The sequence below is a fragment of the Pteropus vampyrus genome, unplaced genomic scaffold (genome assembly GCF_000151845.1).
Source record: "Pteropus vampyrus isolate Shadow unplaced genomic scaffold, Pvam_2.0 Scaffold131, whole genome shotgun sequence".
Classification (NCBI taxonomy): Eukaryota; Metazoa; Chordata; class Mammalia; order Chiroptera; family Pteropodidae; genus Pteropus; species Pteropus vampyrus.
In genome coordinates this window covers 271,727-291,063 of record NW_011888912.1, presented here as the reverse complement: position 1 = coordinate 291,063, position 19,337 = coordinate 271,727, and the positions used below count along the sequence as shown (strand labels likewise).

Below are 19,337 nucleotides of genomic sequence, written 5' to 3'. Positions count from 1 at the left end.
TAGACTCTAATATTCTAAGTTAAAAAAGCTATTTTAGGTAGTACATTGAATTATAAATTACTGTGATTTTTATATAAAGCAATCTTCATTTGAATCTATTAATGGCCTGAAGATTTAAATTTGAATTTTACATATAGAGTAATTTAAAATACCTATTATATGCTCTGTTAGTTACGACTGTGCATTTAATACATTTACCTTTTTAAGCATACTGAGTTACTTATATTGTCGCTTCCGTTTTAATGGACTACATGCATATATATTTTTTCATTTAGTGCCCCAATGCCATATGTGATTGGAATCCACTCCAGCCTGACAGAGGTGAGTCTCTTAGATGTGACGTAGTGATAAACTGATTCAGGAAAGTAACAGTTTAAACAGTTGTACTTTGAAAGAATATCAATTGACTAGTAGAAAGCAGTGACCGGTTTCATATTAGAGTGTACGCACAAAAAGATTTTCAGAAAGGTAATGTTGAAATAATTTTATTTTAATTCATATATTAAATGACGATCTTCAAAGACAAGAAACCCATGAAAATAGGTTACATTTGGTAAAAGTCATATGATAAGTTTTAAAGACTGAAAACTTTAGTCCTTGATAAATCTCTTTCTTTATGGTACTTGGGATCTTTTATATCTATTTCTTTTTCAGACTTGTATTTTGAAAGTCAGAATTTTTGTAATCATGAGTCATAAAGGGAAATGTAAATGTTTTATTTTACAAACTTTGTTTTGATCCATTTATCGGTGTGCTTTTTCAAAGTGGGTTTTAAGACACTGATCGTGAACATTTGAATTAGAATATGGCTTGAAACATTTAACATTTTTTTCAGCCTTATTGGAGCTTTAGAGTGTACTGATCATTCTGGACTGTCGTCACCTCATTTCAAAATGAATTTTGTTCCTGGAGTCATCACTAAAGTAAAAAACCTTGAACTTTAAACACCTTGAACTTGAAATCAGTGCCATTTTCAGAGAGGACTTCTTAGAAGGTCAGCATGTAATAAAATAAACAAAAACTTGAACAAAACTAAAGACGTGGGTTTGTCGCCTGCCATCATTATGCTGGCTGATTTCAGTTTTAGTCAAACGGATTTCTTTTTTTTTTGCTGGTTGTGCATTTTGGATTCTCACCCACTTTGTAACGAGCAGCCGAAATGAGTTAGAGTTGGTTTTCACGTTAGTTGCTGTCACTGCGTACGCCATCAGTCCTCACTGTGTTGATCAAGGGACATCCTGGTTGAGGATTTTGAAACCGAGGGTCACGTATGGAGAGTGTCCTGGTTTGTGGACCCTACATGTGCTCAGCTTTGGGTCTTTTTTTTTTTTCTTTTTGCAAAATGCCAGGGCAATGTTTTTATTTGTTTAACCTTTAATAAAGAATACATTTTAATGAGTTTCTTTAGGAGGTTGAATTTGTTCTTAGCGTTGAAGTCTGGGTTGGATGACATTATGACTCTTATATTTTGTTATGTTTTCAAAAATGTGTTCTTACATGCCTAGATACTCACAGTGAAAGGACAAATTGTATAAAACATGAATGAATAGGTATTTAATTTGTTATTAGATTGTGGAATAGGAAACTGGCATTTATTCATCAGCAGTTGGACTTTCTGCAAAATCTAAGCATGGCACCACGCTTGGTTGGTATGGTTTCAGATTGATTTTGATATTAGCGCACGTGTCCTTCTTTATTTAATGTATCTAATATCTAATAGAATATGTAAATTTTACAATATACTTATTAATGCTGATGAAAAATATTTAAAGTTGTCGATTGTACCTGTTGTTATATTGTCTATATCAACTTTTGAAACAAATGATTTGGCTTTCTCAAAATATTCTAGGGCGGGGTATATGTTTTAAATGTGCAATTAAATCGATCACGTTATTTCTTGGACACCTATAGAAGAAATGAGTGTTTTTTTTAAGGAGCGCGTTTAAGAATTATTTCCCCCTTAAAGTACTATGGTGGGGAAACAATCTGTTCTAAGCTTAAATTGGCTCCATTCCTTCAAAGAGGTGTGTAGAGCGCAGTTAGTTTGGCTGGAATCTCTGTACCTTACAGACTCTGGAATTGTCCAACAGTCGTAAGTCAGCTTGAGTTTTCTAGTGAAGGAGGAAGTATACTAGAAACTTCTTTAACCTGGATGGATACCATTTTGTAACTTACTCCTTAATCTATTACCAGATGCTACACATCCTGCAATTCCATCCCTATTATATCATTATTAGGTGGATTTTTTTTTTCACTAAAATCTTGATCTTTATGCTTTTTTTAAATATGAATGTTATTATAATTAAAATATAGATATATCCATTTACATATTTTAGATGTGAGAACAAACTGAGTAATTTTTTGTATTTTGTGTGACTCCAGTTACAACTAATTTTTTTTGGGGGGGAGAGTCAAAATATTTTTTTATTCTCTTGGCGAAGAGAGTTTCAACACATTTTATCAGTTCACGAAGACTCCTAGATGTAATTATTCAAAGACATGAAATTATAACGTTCTTTTAAATCTTGCTTTTAATTATTTGTATGTGACCATGAGTAAAAGATGGCTAGAAATCTCTTTTTGAAATGTAAATTTGCTTCTAAATAAAGGAGAAATACATTTCGTTCCTCCTGGACACTAGACTTTTGGGACGAACTCAAAGCTAAGGCCATTACTTGATTGGGGATGAAGTAGTGGAAGCTAGAAGTGTGAGGGTCCTAGTTATTGTTTTAATAGACAAAGGATCCTAAATAAAATATCGACCCAATTTCATCAGATCACGTGATGGCTGCCACTGTGTCATTTCCTTGCATTCACGTGCATGAAGCGCATTCGCAGTCACACTGCACGGAAGGGTCCTCATGCGGAGCGTGTGAGGAAGGCTCACCACCTCTGGCACCTTCTTGTTGGACTTAGTAAGACTTCCAGACTTCGGACTAATATTACGTTCTTAGTTTTGAAGAAAAAGTAAATTATCTTTTCACATTTTCTTACTATTTCTTCATCTAAACAAGTTTATGAACTTTATGATAAATGGGGGTGGGATGGGGAGAGAGAGAGACAGAGAGACAGAGAGAGAGAGAGGGAGGGGGGAGGGAGGGAGGGAGGTACCATTTTATGTGCCATATGACTTTCTACTTCTATTAAAAAAAAAAAACATAGCTAAAGCCTGGTTTGGAGGGAAAATACAGGTAAAATATAGGTAAAGCCAAATTAAAAAAAAAAAGATTTAAATTATATAGTATTTTTTTCTCCTTTAAAAAATATAAAATTATTCTAATTTTAGGGAGGTCTCAGTATACTGATTTATTGAAATGAATACATTGTCCATTCTTGAGTGGCCCCTTGAACAAAATTTAATATTTAGCTGTATCACACCTTTTAAAACTAAGAGCAACACTGAAAAAAGTAAATATCTCCTATTAACACTGATTTTCTTTATCAGAGTTTATTGTTAGTGTCACCGCAAAATATTCTGGGGTCACAATAGCCATTATTCTAGGCTATTGAGATGAATTCATGTCATCCCTTAAAAAATACATCAGGTTTCTGGATTAACTTTACGGTCGGTTTCTGTTAAAAGGACAACTTAGAATAGAAAATGGAAATCAAAATTATGACACAGTTTTTGCACACAAATGAGATTAGTATAAATATATTTTTGCTTATAAAATAGATTATTTTTGTAGTTACGCTGTCATTTGTAGAAAATCACATATATGTATACACATGGAAAGACAAGGAAATTAGTTAATTTATAAATTTTTTTGCAATAGTGTCACTATTATAAGTGATTCTCTGTTAATTTCCTAGAAATGGCCATGTTCTGAGTCTCCCTTTCGAATTATAATGTCTTTTATACAGGGACATTCTGTTAGAATCGTGCGTCCCCCTGAGAATCCATTCTACAAAGATGTTATGGCTTTCTTAACACATACGAATCCCCTACTAAAAACCACCAGTTCCCTAGCAAATTTCTACCTGAGATGCAGAGATTTGAAATTCTAAATGAATCAGAGAAATTTTAGTCTTGACCAAGTGAGAACGAAAAATTGGTTTGGCCAAATTAAAATTTAGGGGATTTAAATAATAATTCTCAGAAATGGCTGTTTTTCTAGAATGTCGCTTTTAAAACTATTTCTCTGAAATTTAATTGATCTATAACTAGTTGACCTATAAATTATAGAATTCTGAGTTGATGGATACATTTCATTAATGAATGTCTTATTTGCATTAAAGAACACTATTTGCTATTATTTAAATAAGAGTAATAACATATGATTTAAGTATAAATATTATTTAGATAGGAAAAGTAAACAGTAAATATTTCCTTTCTTTAAAGATGAAATATTTGATGAAATTCTACCTCCCTATCATTCGTCCGTGTAGTGAGATAATTTGACTAAGCTGTCAAGTGAGACAAAGGGGTCAGATAGTTAATCTGATAGGCTATTCGACTTGATTTTTACATTGAAATTCATGTGATAAATATTACCAGCAATACACTTCATATTGCTGCCCTCGCTGTCATTTTTCAACTTTCAGTCCTCATCATAAACTTACACGAAATCGAGATGGAAATATAGAGAAAATATTGATTAGCTAAAAACTTCAGTCAGTTGGCCTTGCAACATGATGTGTGCCAAGCGCCTGTGTCATAGGATTGAAATTCGGCCAATAGATAAAAGGTAATGGATGTAAGTGTCTCAGTTGAGTGTAGCTGTGCCTATTGTGTAAGTCTGTGTCGTGATACCTCTTTGGTAGTTAAAGCATATTCAATCTCTCCAAACGCAATCAATACGTCCAGATGAACGGACACACATTCTGTTGTCAGCATTTTTACCCAATCCTTTTGAACGGTTTGTATACAAACTATTTTTCTCATAAGGCAAAGTCGTTTATATTCTTTCATAATGTAGGATTAGATTTTAGAAGGAAAATATACTAATCCGTTTATTCATAATTGTGTTTCTTAAACAGAGAGTGAAAAATAAATCCTTGGAGGATGTGGTTATGTTAAATGTTGACACAAACGCTTTAGAATCACCATTTAATGACTTGAACAACCTGCCGAGTGACGTGGTAAGTCGGAAGGACGTTTTGTAGCAAACGTGTGTGTGTGCATGTGTGTGCGTGTGCGTGTGTGTGTGTGTGTGTGTGTGTGTGTGTGTGTGTGTTTTCTCCTGGATCCTTGAATTGCAAGAGCTATTTTCCCCCACTTTTTAAAACTCTGAAATAAAGGGGTCGAGTGTGCACATGGGGAGTGGGAGGAATCGACAGAGATCCGCGTTGAATATTTTTGCCTTTTGGCAGCCCGGACGTTGAATGGGACACCGTCCTCCTTACTGTAAAAGCGGGATCGTAATTTAAAAGCCCGGTGCATTCATTAGGCAGAGGTTCCTTAAACGCGCGTCTCTTCATCTCATCTTAATCATTATATTACAAAGTAGGCATTTCTGTCTGCCTAGTGGCATGTCTTGCAAAAGAATGAGAGTTTTTGAAGGAAGGAGAAGAAGGGGGCCAATTATCGGCTCTGCTTCCCTGCCACCTGCCAGCGCGATTCCTTTTAATTAATGATCTGATGGCACTGGTCAATATAATAAGAAATGCTTGTACAGTTGGGGTCAGAAAATTCTGGCTTTGATCTCCCTCAACTTTCTGAAACATTTATTTGTTTTCTCTAAATTATTTCAGTTTTATTTTTAATCTTTTCTATCCTGCTGAGGGCCGCAAGAATGAAAACCTACACGGTTTGTCATTTGCTTTGGCAGAGCAAAGACTGCTTACTTAGAATTCTATTTGTAAATTAAACTGCAAACCCAGTTTGTCATAAAAGACATCTGATCCTTTTGAAATGACGAAAACTGTCTTTTGTCTGTAAAGGCTGATAAATTAAGTGCCAGCTCGCTCCCGGTCTTTGATCTCGCAGAGGGTTTGTGTGTGTGTGTGTGCATGTGTGTGTCTGCAGCTTGTAATAGGGTATATTCTGTATTTCATTTTAAATAGTCTCCAAAAGTGTATTTTTTGGCCTTCGTATTCCTTAGAAGGGGGCACAAATGCAGACCGGTATTGTTTCTGTATGTATTTCAATGGCTGTTTAAAAATATCTTTATAACATAGTCCTAAGCTGAAATAACTTTCCTTTAAAAAAATCTTTTTCTCGAGGATATTCAAATTGGAGAATAAAAAAAAATCAGCTTCAGAATATATTTTTCTGTAATCTTGCAAGTACCTTGAAATCATTATTAGTGAGTTTGAAAAATTGAATTGAAAAATCTCAAACTCAAAAAATACAGTAATACTAACTTTGATTGTTTTATGGCTAGTCATAGGAAAAATATGATTTTAAAGTCAAACTCAGGTTATTTATGCCTATAAATAACCTATCATACTTGCTGACCTTGAAGCAAATTATATTGAACTACTTTATCTTACTATAGTAAAATGAATGTATGAACAAATCCAAGACCAGGCAAGTGAAGAATTATATTATCTTTTTAGCTCATTATAACTAGATTGCCTCATTATAAAAATTTTGCAGAAGCTGCTAGAAATGATTAGAGTTATTCATTTAGAAATCCATCAAAGTATCCTTCATTGAATAGAGAGATAATTATGAAAATAAAGTTCCAACTTTCAAGAGTATTTTCCTCATGTGCATGTATTTCCTACTATAATGCCCTAAGGAGAAAAAAGATTGTTTATTTTAAAAAAGAAGAAGAGAGAGGAAGAAAAAAGGGAAAGAAATCAGCTTTGTCGTGTGTCATATTAGAATTTTTATAGTCAGCTTCAACGATAGCTCATTCTTTCTTTGAGAAAATCTTTCATGGCAATTGTTTCGTTAGACGTTTCTTTTTTAATTAAAAAGTACTACTTCCCTGGTAGAATTAGTTTGATATGAACACATTTGTTTAAACAGATGAAGAAGTTAAACACAATTCACAAAATGTAAAAGCCTAACTATCTAAAATGACAGGAGGGACTACCTTATAAGCCACAAATAATTAGAAATGACTGAAATTCGAAAAGATGCTCATGAAAAGAGACACCGGTATAGATATAATGACATGTGTGCCTGAAATGGAGGGCCACAGACTTACGGACAGATTTGAAGAAGAATAAAATTGAAAGCTCCGAGGGGGACTGTTTACCAAGAATGGGATGCTTTAAGTTAGAGCCATATTCTTAAAAATACTTTAGGTGATTGTTAAACCATCTCTAACAAATTTAGTCCTATCATCGGTTTTCCGAAAGCTACCTCTTAGAATCCTGTAAGAAACAGGATAAAGTATCGAGACGTACTTTCTATAATTACCAATGTTTTCAATGAGGCGCGTTAAAAACGCAAATGATCTTACCGAATTTTTTTTTGTGGTTTGAATGAATGAAATACACTTGAAACCGGAAAAAATATCGCTATCGCTATTGTTCGATTATTTAATATATTAACTGATATTTAAGCGAGGGCCTTTTAAAAGCACGCCGAGGCACTCAGATTATCCTGACAGGCTCTAGATGACTCTTGCTGGATCGGCTTGACCAGTGGACTTGGCTGTTCAAAGGTCAGCGGTCACAGTTGTCCTGCATTACTAGCCTTTTTTTTCCTGCGGACCCTCTGCTGTGTTGCATGCTGTAATCTTCTTAATGGCTTCATTCCAATATTCACACATAATATTTTAGATTTATTGACTGTTAGGAATAGTCCCATGCCAGCAGCAGTTCGGCTACTCCTAAAGTCTTTAAAATTGGAAAAATAAATCAGGGCAAAGCTCTCAGGAATCCTTTGTTTTCTTTAAGGGCGGGGAAAAAAACTCTCTTCCTGTCCCCTGACAAGAACACTTGTTTTTCGATTTCATCATTTCACTATAGATTTGGATCATTAAAAGAAAAAAAAGCACAGATTTTATTGGGAGTGATTTTAACGGTATCGATTATTACGTGGAATAACTTTGAAAAGCAGTAGATTCATTAAAATATACTCTCGTAGTTTTTTTCTAAGAACACGTTGTGATTTTATTTTTTATTGGCCATGCCAAATATAGATACCTTCGAATATATGTGGTTTGAAGTCTTTTGAAATTAAAAAAAAGGTACATTTTAGGGCAATGCAATAATATCAATCGAAGTTAGTGTTATTGTGGTATGTTTTTAAGTGCGAGGAAAAAAAAAGAAACGGTTTGATTAAATATAGCATCTGACATCTCAAAGAAGTTCATTTTAATTTAAGGAAAAAAAAATGCACTGAGACTCCCCATTCCAAATATATATAGATTTAGTTTCAATTACATACTAATTTAAAACGTTGTATTTCTAAGCTACTACTGCTCATGTTAATTTTTATCATCATTAACAGTTTTAAAGTGATTTTGACAATTGCTACTCTTTCAAAAATAAATAGGGCAACCCACTTGTTGGAAAATTAAGCTAATTAGAATTATAATGAGATTAAGAAAACCTGTCTTCATGTGAACGTTAAGTTAAAACAATGGCAAACTAACTCTTACACACGAAAGCAGGTTCGAATTGGCATCTGCAAAAGTTACATGCATTAGAAGATGCAGGAACGTGAATTCTGACCTATGTTGCTTAAATAATTTTAACTTACTAGGTTATAAAAAGTAATATACTCTTAGTCAGACTAACGCACTCATCCTTCTTTTACATGAGGTGATGAAGGCACAGAAAATAGACTGCTAATAGTGTTTCTAGAGCTTTAATTTTTATAGGTTTTGATCCTCAGACTTTCGCCCCAAACGCTACAACACGGTCCCTCTCACATAAATGTGATATCCAGTGTAATGATAACTCTTTTAAGATTTCATATAGAAGCTCACTCTCCATTCTAATCTTGTTAAAGAAATATGACCTCTTTGATTTAAATTAGAGTTTTCTGAACTGTTTTAAACACTCGTTTTCATCTTGCAGATAATAATACTGGAAAATGCTTTTCTATTTTCTATTATGAGGATGTGTAGAAAATATAGTACGTTTACGAGCTATTGTATAATTCACTCTAAACCAGGTTATGTTATGTATGGGATAGGTACTTTTGGTATCAGGCATATGTAATTACTAAAACGTTGACGAGACTTTATTTTAAAATGGAGTCATTTAAAATATCATGCATCTTGTGAGGTTTTCAATCTATTCCATGAAGGCATAGATTGTTTTTATTGTGATATGGAAAGGAAAGCCATAAATTGCTCTGAATTACCAAAAATCGTTAAAAGCCTAATGAAGGAGAGGGGGGGAAAAACCCCAAAACTCTAACTTTAAATAAAATTTTATACAGTTGCATTCAAGTGAGTTAATTCGGGAATAAATTTGGAGAAGAATTGGCTTTTTCAGAGAATTTTTTAAATTAGTTTAAAAAAAATAAAGTATGTAAACAAATTTAACTCCCAACTATGCAGATAGTCAATAGATAGATTTAATTCATTGGGTATTTAATCTAACATGAAGGTTTAATATGTTAAATCATCATAATGCATGTTATAAAGGGGAAAAAAAAAGGCCCCAGAGACTATTATATTAGTTCCAGGCTTGCCACAGCTCTGCTCTAATCCTTATTGTGTTTAACGGTAAATGGAGTCCTCAGAAATTTCTAGAGTGGCCAGGTTAGAAAGGTAACACAGTTTCCTCCAGGTTCTAGAGTAATCTGGAGAACATGTTTTTAGATGAATAGAGTAGACTTCAGGCGACAAACACCGCTTTCAGTCGGCCCCTGGGGAGAGGCGGTCAGAGAGGCAGTCATGCCTCCCTCGGCCTTCAGCTCTCAGAACTCGGCCACCTGGCCGTGCACCCCGCCGGCCACCAGCCTGGGTGCAGTGCTTTGTGACAATCAGGCATTCAGTAAGCGCCCGGCGAAGGGACATAGAATCGCATTTCTTTTATCGTTTGTAATGGAAGTTGCTTTTAAAGTCCCCGTGCAGAGTTACGTCCTAGAACATTTCATAAGAATATTTTCATCTGACTTTCAGAGTCATGAAAGGGAGAGACTTGGAAGCATGTTTAATATCTAGTTTTTTTTGGCCGTGAGTGCAACTTTTTATGTACATGGAGACCGCGCCGTGGTGGCTGTCACTGTGTTTCTGCATGCTGCTTTGGCTGTCTGTGGAAACTCACCTTTCTTTTAAATAGTTATTTTCAGAGATGTGATTGTTTATAAAAGTTTTTGTTGTTGTTGTTCGCAAGTAAACTATTATAGATCGTACTATTTTCCCCACGATTTTCTTGGCGTGTATTCGTTAAATATAAACTTTAAATGCAAAAGCAAAACAAAACCCAAAACCCCAAACCTTAAATAACTGGGCTTCTAGCCGTTAGAAAGATCTCTGTCCTTTTCTCTGAACTGAATAATCTGTTCATCTCATCGCAGTGACCCAGGCTTTAGCAATTTCCCCCTTTCTCTCTCTGTACTTTTGCTGTTTTAACGTTGATTTATAGTTTGTTACCCTTAGTGATTGTAAGTGCTCGTGAAGTCACGTGGCTCTCTCATGGCTCTTCATTTCCGACTAAATTACCTAGCCTTTCTGCTAATGCCTTTTTTTTTTCTGTATCATCTTGATAGCGTGCTTCTCTCTCTCCTTACTGCTATTATATATTACATAATATATAGACACATTTAATACATACGTATTTAAAAATATAAAGACCTTGCTGTTGGCTTTAACATTCTTTCCAGTTTATCTCGAGTCCACTAAGTTCTTGACTCCTCCACACTCAGGAGAGTGTCGTGTACGTGACGTTGTAAGCCCCACCTCGATAGCAGTCCTCAGATGTTGCTGGCATCATGATGACTTGCTGAACTTTTAAATGGATTCTTCCTGGGCCCCATCATGGATATTTAGGTCCAGTAACTAGAGAAATTCTTGTAGAAGTGTGCCTGGGACAGGTTCTTCGTTCACTCATTCGTTCATTCGACAAATATTTATTGAGCACCTACTATGTGCCAAACGAACAGGAAGACACGTGCTGCTCGCCCGGACTCACATTGCACTTGACTGAACCCAAGTCGCAAGGGATGCTGGGAAAGAGCTGGGTTTACCCGGCTCCAGCTGAAACTTGAGGATGTCTGTTACCAAAAGGGTGGAGGGTATGGCGCCCCCATCATCTCTACTCTGTCCGCGGGAGTGAAAATAGCCGTAGCCGCATCGACGTGCTGGTCTCAGCCGTCTACACACTCAGGTGGGCCTCTTGTGGTCCAGCCGCCTGAACGTGGCAGAGCATCTGGGCGGAGCCGGCTAGAAGGATGAGCCGGAGCTGCCAGGCCACGTCGGGGGAGAGGACGGGGCGTGCGGGGCCTCTGCTGGGCGAGGGGCTGGGCAAAGTCAAGAACCGGGAAGGGGTCCTGGTCAGCTGTCGTGAGGGGAGCTGTGACAGGGCTGAGGTTCCGGGTGACGGCCTTTGCACCTGGCCGGAAGCTCACGGCGGGTTTTCAGCAGAGGAATAGCACGGTCCACTTTCGTGTCTAATGACATCTCTTTGGGTTTCGGGGTCCTGAGATGACTGCGTGTGCCAAACGAAGCAGGGGGATCCGACGAGAGACCCTGTGCCGTCCTCTCGGGAGGAGGTGGCATTGGCCTGAACTCAGCGGCGGCTGGAACTTAGACGGAAGCGGGCAGACCTTAGGCAGCGAGCAGAGGCCCAAGCGACAGGGCTCGAGGATTGTCACAGGTGGGAGACGAGGAAGCGCGAAGGGGACCCACGTAATGCCTCCCAGAGCAACTGGCTGAACGTGTGTCACATGTACACCGGGGGCGACGGCATGGTGTTGGGTTTGTGGTGGGGCTCAGAGCGGTTTGGGTTGTCTGAAATTTTAAGTTGTCTCCGAAAGGAAAATAGTCGTAGATGGCACCGTATTCGTCAGGTTTTGATAGGTAATTAAATGCACAAAGAGACGGGGTCACGTGCTCCCCGCGAGGAGGGCATCTGCTTTTCATTTCGTAAATGTTAAAGGTGACTGTTTTAATCCTTAAACAGAAGCTCGTTAGGAAATTATATTAAGAGGGAAAGGTTCATTTTGTTTCCTAAAAACCTGCACGTTCGAAGGAGTGGAGAAGCGTGGGGACCGAATGTCGGATTCATACGGCACCGTGTTTCATGGGAGAGAAAAAGATGTTGACTCTTTAACTTTTTTCTGAAGCAGAAGAATGTTTGAAGCTTTAACTCTTCGGAATGTATGAAGTTTCTAGAGCACAGTTCATCTCAGAGCGTCAGAGGGGCGTTCGGGTTGTGAAGATTATCTAAATATTGTTTGCGAGCATTTATTTTTCCATTCTGTTCTTTACCCCGATGTCGCTCTCTGTGGTCCTTAAAAGCAAGATTAAAATTTCTGGGTACGGTGGTTCATTTGCTTTTCCTGAGGAAACACATCTAAAAGTCCAGGAAGAGAAAAACGTGTCGTTTTTCTGAAAAGCTCAGCTCGTTCACATGTTCTCCCTGGCTCGCCGTTGGTGTGATTACCTCCTCGCTCAGTGTGTGCACGCGGCTTGCACAGTTTTAATTTATCCTCGTTGGCTGAGAGGGTCAAAGTGGAGAATTGGTGGAGATATTATTCATGTGGCAGTGAACTCCCACTGGGCTACACCCCAGGCCATCTCCTCTACCACCCGTGGCCACTTAGACCCCTGCGTGCTCGGCGTTTGAAAGGACTTTAAACATTTCATAAGAGCAATCAAACGATGTTCATTTCCGAGATTATTTTCACTGGTTCGCTTTTGTTTTGTTCTACGACAAGAATTAGGCTTGGAAAATAATTACGGAGTGAAAAACGTGATCAATAAAATGTCAATTTTGAAGCAGTCTTTAGCCATTGGCAACTGAGAATAAAAAGAGAAAACAATTAATACTTTTTTAAATATCTCATAATAACACGGCGCCATCACGGCCACCTAACAGAGGTCCCAAACGCTTTCCTGAATTCAGTGTATATGTGAATATAAACCTCAGGACTGCAGGGGAAGGAAGCTCTATCCTTATTTCGTAACTGAACCTAGAAGTTTGGACATTGAAGCAGGAAATGCAGTTTTCCAGACCAAGTATTGAAAACAGTGCACAGGAGACATCATCGTTTTTATAGATAAAAACCGCTAAAAGCTAATTAGCACTGCGAAGGGCAGTGCTAACTGGTGATAACTTACCCCAGCCATCTCAAGTAAAGAAAGACAGCAAGGCCAACACGGTCGCCTGATATTAGAATAATGTCCTTATATCTCAAGCTGTCTTTGAAAAACAATTCCATTTTTTTCCCAGGCTTTTTTTTTTTTTTTTTACATTCTTTTGTGCATACAGAAACACTCAGCCGCCCTCTGGCCTCTGAAAAAACAGGGACAACCTCAGATCTAGTGACAGTCGGAGGCCACCTCAAGGAGGCCAGGAAAATTCCTTACACAGTTGTAAAGGTTGAAATAACATAGAAACAGGCAAAGGAAGATGTAACTGCCTTTCTTGCTAAACGGCGCTTTTAGTCCACAGACCCGTGTGAAATTAGATAATGTGCTCATGTAGGATAGCACTGTCCCCTGGCAATGTGACACGAGCCTCATATGCAATTTAAAATCTTTTAGGAGCCACGTTAAAAAGTAAAAAGAAATAGGCAAACTTAATTTTAATATTTTATTTAGTCCAGTATATCCCAAATATTGTTTCATCATGTAATCGAAATAAAAAATAATTAATAAGGTATTTTACCTTTTTATTTTTTTTTCGGTAATGAATCTTCAAAATCCAGTGTATATTTTACGCGTACGGCGAATCTCAATTTGGCCTGGTGACATTTCAAGTGCTTGTGTGTCTAGTGGCTATTGTATTGAATAGCAAGTTCTAGAACGAGTAATTTCTTTTTCTTTCCTATTTTCCTTCCTGAAGGAGATCAGAAACCATCACTGAGTGAGTAATTTTGGAAGTGACAGCCACATATTTATGGCTTGGTTAGGAGGGGCTCGTGGCAGTGTGATTAATATCCCGGATAGCTCGAGCAACAGTTAAGCAATCGAGGACTTGGGGTGACACAGGCTCAGGAAGGCTTCGATTCGCCGCCGTTTTCTGAGCACGTGTGTTTTGATTGTCCCAAGAACCCCTGATTTGTGGAGAACCGAATTGTTAATTTCATGTTTTATAGAAAAATACAGTCTGAGGGATTTTCTTTCGTAAAGATAAAAGGCGTTGACATTTTTCAATGTGTTTTTTATTTTCTAGATAAAAATTGAAAAATAACCCAATCCTGTGCTTTTATAATACTTCGAAAGGCTGGAATCATGCTTCTTCCATGATGAGACTTTTTGTGGGGGCGGTAATTAAATACATACATGTACGCGTATTGATATTCGTTCCCATAGTTTTTCTTATAAGGCACTTAAAACAAACAAAAATAATATTATTTCAAACTTTAGAATAAAGGACGTTAAGTCAGAAGATTTGTTTTCGCATCCTTCAACCGTGTTTATTGTTCGAATGTATGGGTTACCTATAAATGTGGATTTATCGAGTTCGATTTTAATCATAAAAACTTCCTCTGAAAATGAGTCCTGGTTTATGACTTTGTGGGCTAAATGAGTTAGGCTCTAAACTTTTATCTGAATCTGTAGAGCTTAGATATAAATTGAAAAGATCACAGCGACAGGAGGAAGAGGTAGACTGCGAAGCCTTTCTGCATAGTTGATGAGCGTTATAACTCAATAATTTTCTCAAAACTATGGTTATAATTGGACCCAATGGGGGTCTCTTCCTTTGATCAGATCAGAGTAACTGTGACTTTACACTGGAAAATGTCACTCCTGTGAAGGTTTATCACCTGTAGAGCTGGTCTTTCCTCTGATGCTGTGTTCATTTCTCATTAGCATTATTCAAAGTTTAGTTGTTAATTAGGTTGACACTTCAATTGCAATCATCATCTGCAAGATTAGTCGGGATCACTTGCATAAAGAAATAAAAATATTCCTTCTTTGCACGTATCTACACGCAAAGGAGAGACGACGTTATTTTGCTATTCGGTAGTTGCATGGGGCTAACCGCCCCGTGAAGGGGACAGTCCAACCAGAATTGGTCTCGTCAGTTTCTTTTCTTAAGACGACAGAAATTTTACACGACTCGACGTCGCATGTGTGGCATCGTTGAGGAACGTATGTGAGCGTCAATACTTCCTAAGTGTGCAGAGTGTGGTTTCTACATTACGTGCGAAAGGGGATGGTCCGTGAATGGGCTCAGAGCAACAGATCACGTCGCCTCCCCCTTGAAAAACGGGAGCGTGTGACAGGGGTGCGATCACACCTACAAAATAGTCATCTAAGTAAGGGCCGTTCGTAAGTAATAGGCATTCTTCGAACTACACAGAACTCGAAATTAAAGGATGGCAATGTAAGAAAAATTATAACAAATTTAGGTGCCTTTTAAAATTACGCCAATTCCTAGATAATAAGTTCGTCTTTGATTTAAGCACGTTAATATTTTCATCTGATCGCCGGTTTATACGACGATGACATTGAACTCAAACCCAGCCTGTGGTGGTGGGAAAAACTGGATTTAAATCTCAGTTTTGCCAACTTATTGGCTATCTAGTGAGGGCGAATTGGTTCATATCTTTGAGCTCTTATTTTTTATTCATAAATAGTAATACGAATGCCTTTATTAGAAGGCCGCGAAGATTAAATGAGACGGTATGTAGCGTTGCTTAACTATTCGCAGTAGGTTCTCAATAACTTTAACTTCTCACCCCTCTTTTTATCTGATAATGGCGAAAACTGGTCAACAAGTGACTGGAAAATCGCCTATGCAAATGAAGCTTCCAAAAAATAAAATTAAATGGTAAGTGATCCTGGAGGACCTATGACAAACAGCCTCACGTGGCAGAAATGAGCGATACCCAACCGGCCACCTCTGAAAACAAGTAGACACATGCTGTAATTGCTAAAAATCTGCAGAAAAGTGGCTCACAAGCCGTTTACCGTAAAATAATTAAGCTTATTTATATCGAGAGGCCTTGGGGAAAATAAAGAGAGCATAGAGCAATTTGCATCAGCGCGATTCTGTGGGCTCCCGATTCCGTGGGCTCCTGCTTTTGCTTCAATTAACAGAGCAGCAGGTGCTCTCTGCAGTTAAAGAGATAAGGCACCGAGGAAGAGGGCAGAGTTTGGGGTTGACCTGCAGACACTGCGGTCTGCCTGCTGATTGGATTCGTACCTCGCTGTACCAATTTCTGAGGTGTTAATTTAACTGTTCCTCTCTGTCATGCAGGTCTCGGCCCTGAAAAATAAGCTGAAGAAGCAGTCTACCGCCACGGGGGACGGAGTGGCCAGGGCCTTTGTCAGAGCCCAGGCTGCTCTGTTTGGCTCCTACAGAGATGCACTAAGATACAAACCCGTAAGCATGCTCTTTTGCCACTATTTCAATTTGCTTTGTCGTCGTTCTTTGGAATGGGGCAAAAAAAAAACAAAAAACAAAACAAAACAAACAAACAAAAAAAACATTTTAATATTGCACCTTAAAAAGGTATCATCGGGGTCTGGTCAAATCTAAAACAATATGCTTTAAAACATTATGTTCCATCTCCAATCTCTTGACTACTTGGTCAAAATGTCGTGATTGTTTATACACATAGAAAAAGGATCGTTTAGACACACAGATTACATCTGACAAAATTAAACCTGTGGATCAGGCCCATAACGGACCAGTGTCTCAAGGGCGATCCCTTCGCCGAGCACTCAGCGTCCTGGTGGCCAGGCAGTCTGTGTCTGCCTTTACTTTTCCCCTAAACTTTGACCTCAATTCAGAGAATCCTGCCCGAGGCTCCAAATGTCCCGAGCTGCTCAGGCTTCCAAACCCGTTATCTATAAAGTTCTTTCTCCTTGGCAATGCGTTTATCTCTCCTGCTTTTCATGGCCATTCTCATTCCTTCCTGATCCTTAAAGCTGCAGTTCACACCGACCCGTTCCACCTCTGAATAGATTATACTCATTTTCTTTAACGCCTATCTTCTCCCTTTTTCATATATTATTTATTATAGCGATTATATTATTATTTTTACTGATATTCACGACAGTATTTGCTACTAAAACAATACCTGACCATCGAGGACCTGCTGGGTGCTGGGCGTTGATTCCTCCTGTAGATAAGCTGTTTAATCTTGACAAGACTTTAGAATGTTACTCTTTTCATTTTGAAGAAGAGGAACTTAGAGAGTTTACATAACCTCGCTAAGGTTCCCCAGCTAATAAGTAATGGGACGAGCGCTGGATTCAGTTCTTTCCACGGTCCCACCCCTGCTCCCGTGTGGAGTGTGTGTCCTGTCTGGCCTCTGTTGTACCACACCCTCCTTGAGATAAGTTTGCCGACCGTCTATTTCTTCTAAATGAAGATGCCGGAAGGCATTCAATATACACATGAGAAGACTGAACAAATGATACAGTCTCTTAGTAATTTTCTCAAAAGTAGAAGACGGTATAGGCTCTCGTGGTGTCTGTGTGAATCGGAGAAAGAAATTTGTCATCCGTGCTGCATGTTTCTATCTATGGTTTGGGGTACTTGGGGGTAACTGCCACTGATCAGACACCTTCCTTCTCCTCCTCCTCCTCCTCCTCCCGCCTTCATCCTGGGAAGCAAGGGGCCCTCAGGATATATGAATATTCATTTTCAAAATGCAAATAATATATAAGCTAAATAAGAGTAACTTATTTTATAAATTAAGCACCTAGAATGTCTGAGTGACCACTCTAAATATGTCGTTGTTTTTCTGATAGTACCTACCTAATTTATACCTTTTAAACGACACCCTCTCAAGCTAGACAAATAAATTGTTCCAGCTCTTTATTACAGAGAAAAATATAAAATTCCTCGAAGTGGTTGGAAAGTGATTTAAATACAATAATGGATGTGTTGCCTTTTGGGGGTTGCGAGCAGCAGCAAGTTAGCTACTTTTTAAGAGTTCAGAAATGTGAGATCAAGCTACCGCGCTAAATGACTTGAGGAACAGTGACAAGAGCTCAGGCTCACGGCAGATGGGGTTAAGTTCCGACCCTCCTTCTGTAACTGACTGGTTTTATTTCTTTGGGCAAATTAACTTCAGTGCTTTAGTTTCCTCGTGTGTTAAAAAACATAAGGTAATATTTCTTGGGTTGTTTAGCGGATAATGTGCAAGTTGCATAAAACAGCGCTCGGCGTACAGTCAGTGCTCTACATATTAGCTATTATCATTAAAAACGACAGTTTGGAAGCAGTAAATTTGGTAAGGAAATCCTTTTAACGTAACTAAAACAAAGTGCCCTTCTCTGGTCTCCCAGAAGGAAAACACCATCATAAACGTTGAGTGTACTTTCCATCGTTGGGCTTTTTCAGATACGCGTGCTATTTTTAATACTCACGATTCCATCTAATGATATTAAATCTTTGGGAAGATTTAGTCTTACTTCGAGGGAGTGAAATCGAGCGACCTTAAGAGCCCAAGGGGGTCTCTGATTAGGGAGGTGCAGGAGCGTTGACTTCGGCAGCACGTACACTAACTCTGAAATGATTCAGAGAAGGTTAGCGTGGGCCCTGCCCGAGGGTGACACGCAGATTCGTGAAGCGTGCCATCATTTTAGTGATGGCCAGAGCGAGGGAGGAGGTAGAAAAGGGTAAAGGGCTCAAATGTACGTGACAGAAGGAGCTCTGACTTTGTGTGGTGAACACACAACGCAATATGCAGAGGACGTATTGTTGAATCGCACAGTTGAAGCCTATGTCATTTTATTAACCAGTGTCACCCCAATACATTTAATAAAAAAAGAAAAACAGAAGCTCTGGCACAGGCTTGTCAGGAGCTGGGTAGTTCCGCTAGCCTGGGGTCCAGCTGTTACAGGCAAGGGTCTGTCTGTTCGACCCCCCGTTAGACCCGAGGACCTTGAAGTTGAGTCAGTGTCTTACTAACGCCTTCTCCGTGACTCTCTGTGGTTCTTTTGCACTGACTCTCCATCAAGACCGTGAAACTCTTTATTTCCGTCCAGGGCGAGCCCATCACCTTCTGCGAGGAGAGTTTTGTAAAGCATCGCTCAAGTCCGATGAAACAGTTCTTGGAAACGGCAGTTAACCTCCAACTTTTCAAGCAGGTAAGAGCGGGCTTCGGCGTTTCTTTCCGTAACGGTTGATGACAGGGATGACACGGAGACGCGGAACACATTTTCATCGCTATCACTTTGGGTCCAAACCCCGAGTCATATCTCTTCTAGAATTTCAGGAATTTTTTTCTGTCTCTTGTCACTCCAAAGCTATTTGCGGTATGGCACGCTAGAACTTTTGCGTAATAATAACTTTGCCACTGAAAAATTCCTCATCGAAAGTGCTAAGGTGATGGCCTCGCCGAGGAA

At 38.6% G+C, this 19,337-nt stretch overlaps 1 protein-coding gene and 1 non-coding gene across 2 annotated transcripts in view; both read left to right on the top strand.

The window, feature by feature from the left end:
* Positions 1 to 19,337, top strand: part of DENND1B (DENN domain containing 1B) — a gene marked incomplete at its 5' end in the record, with an annotated part of 131,915 nt that overhangs the window by 57,432 nt on the left and 55,146 nt on the right. Inside the window, 4 exons of the mRNA XM_023534765.1 lie at positions 276 to 321; positions 4,981 to 5,082; positions 16,234 to 16,359; positions 18,978 to 19,079. Coding sequence (XP_023390533.1) covers positions 276 to 321; positions 4,981 to 5,082; positions 16,234 to 16,359; positions 18,978 to 19,079 — 376 coding nt within the window. The remainder of the gene's footprint in view (positions 1 to 275; positions 322 to 4,980; positions 5,083 to 16,233; positions 16,360 to 18,977; positions 19,080 to 19,337) is intronic.
* Positions 18,467 to 18,573, top strand: LOC111744305. The gene has a single exon (XR_002782102.1). It is a non-coding gene; the product is annotated as a U6 spliceosomal RNA (small nuclear RNA).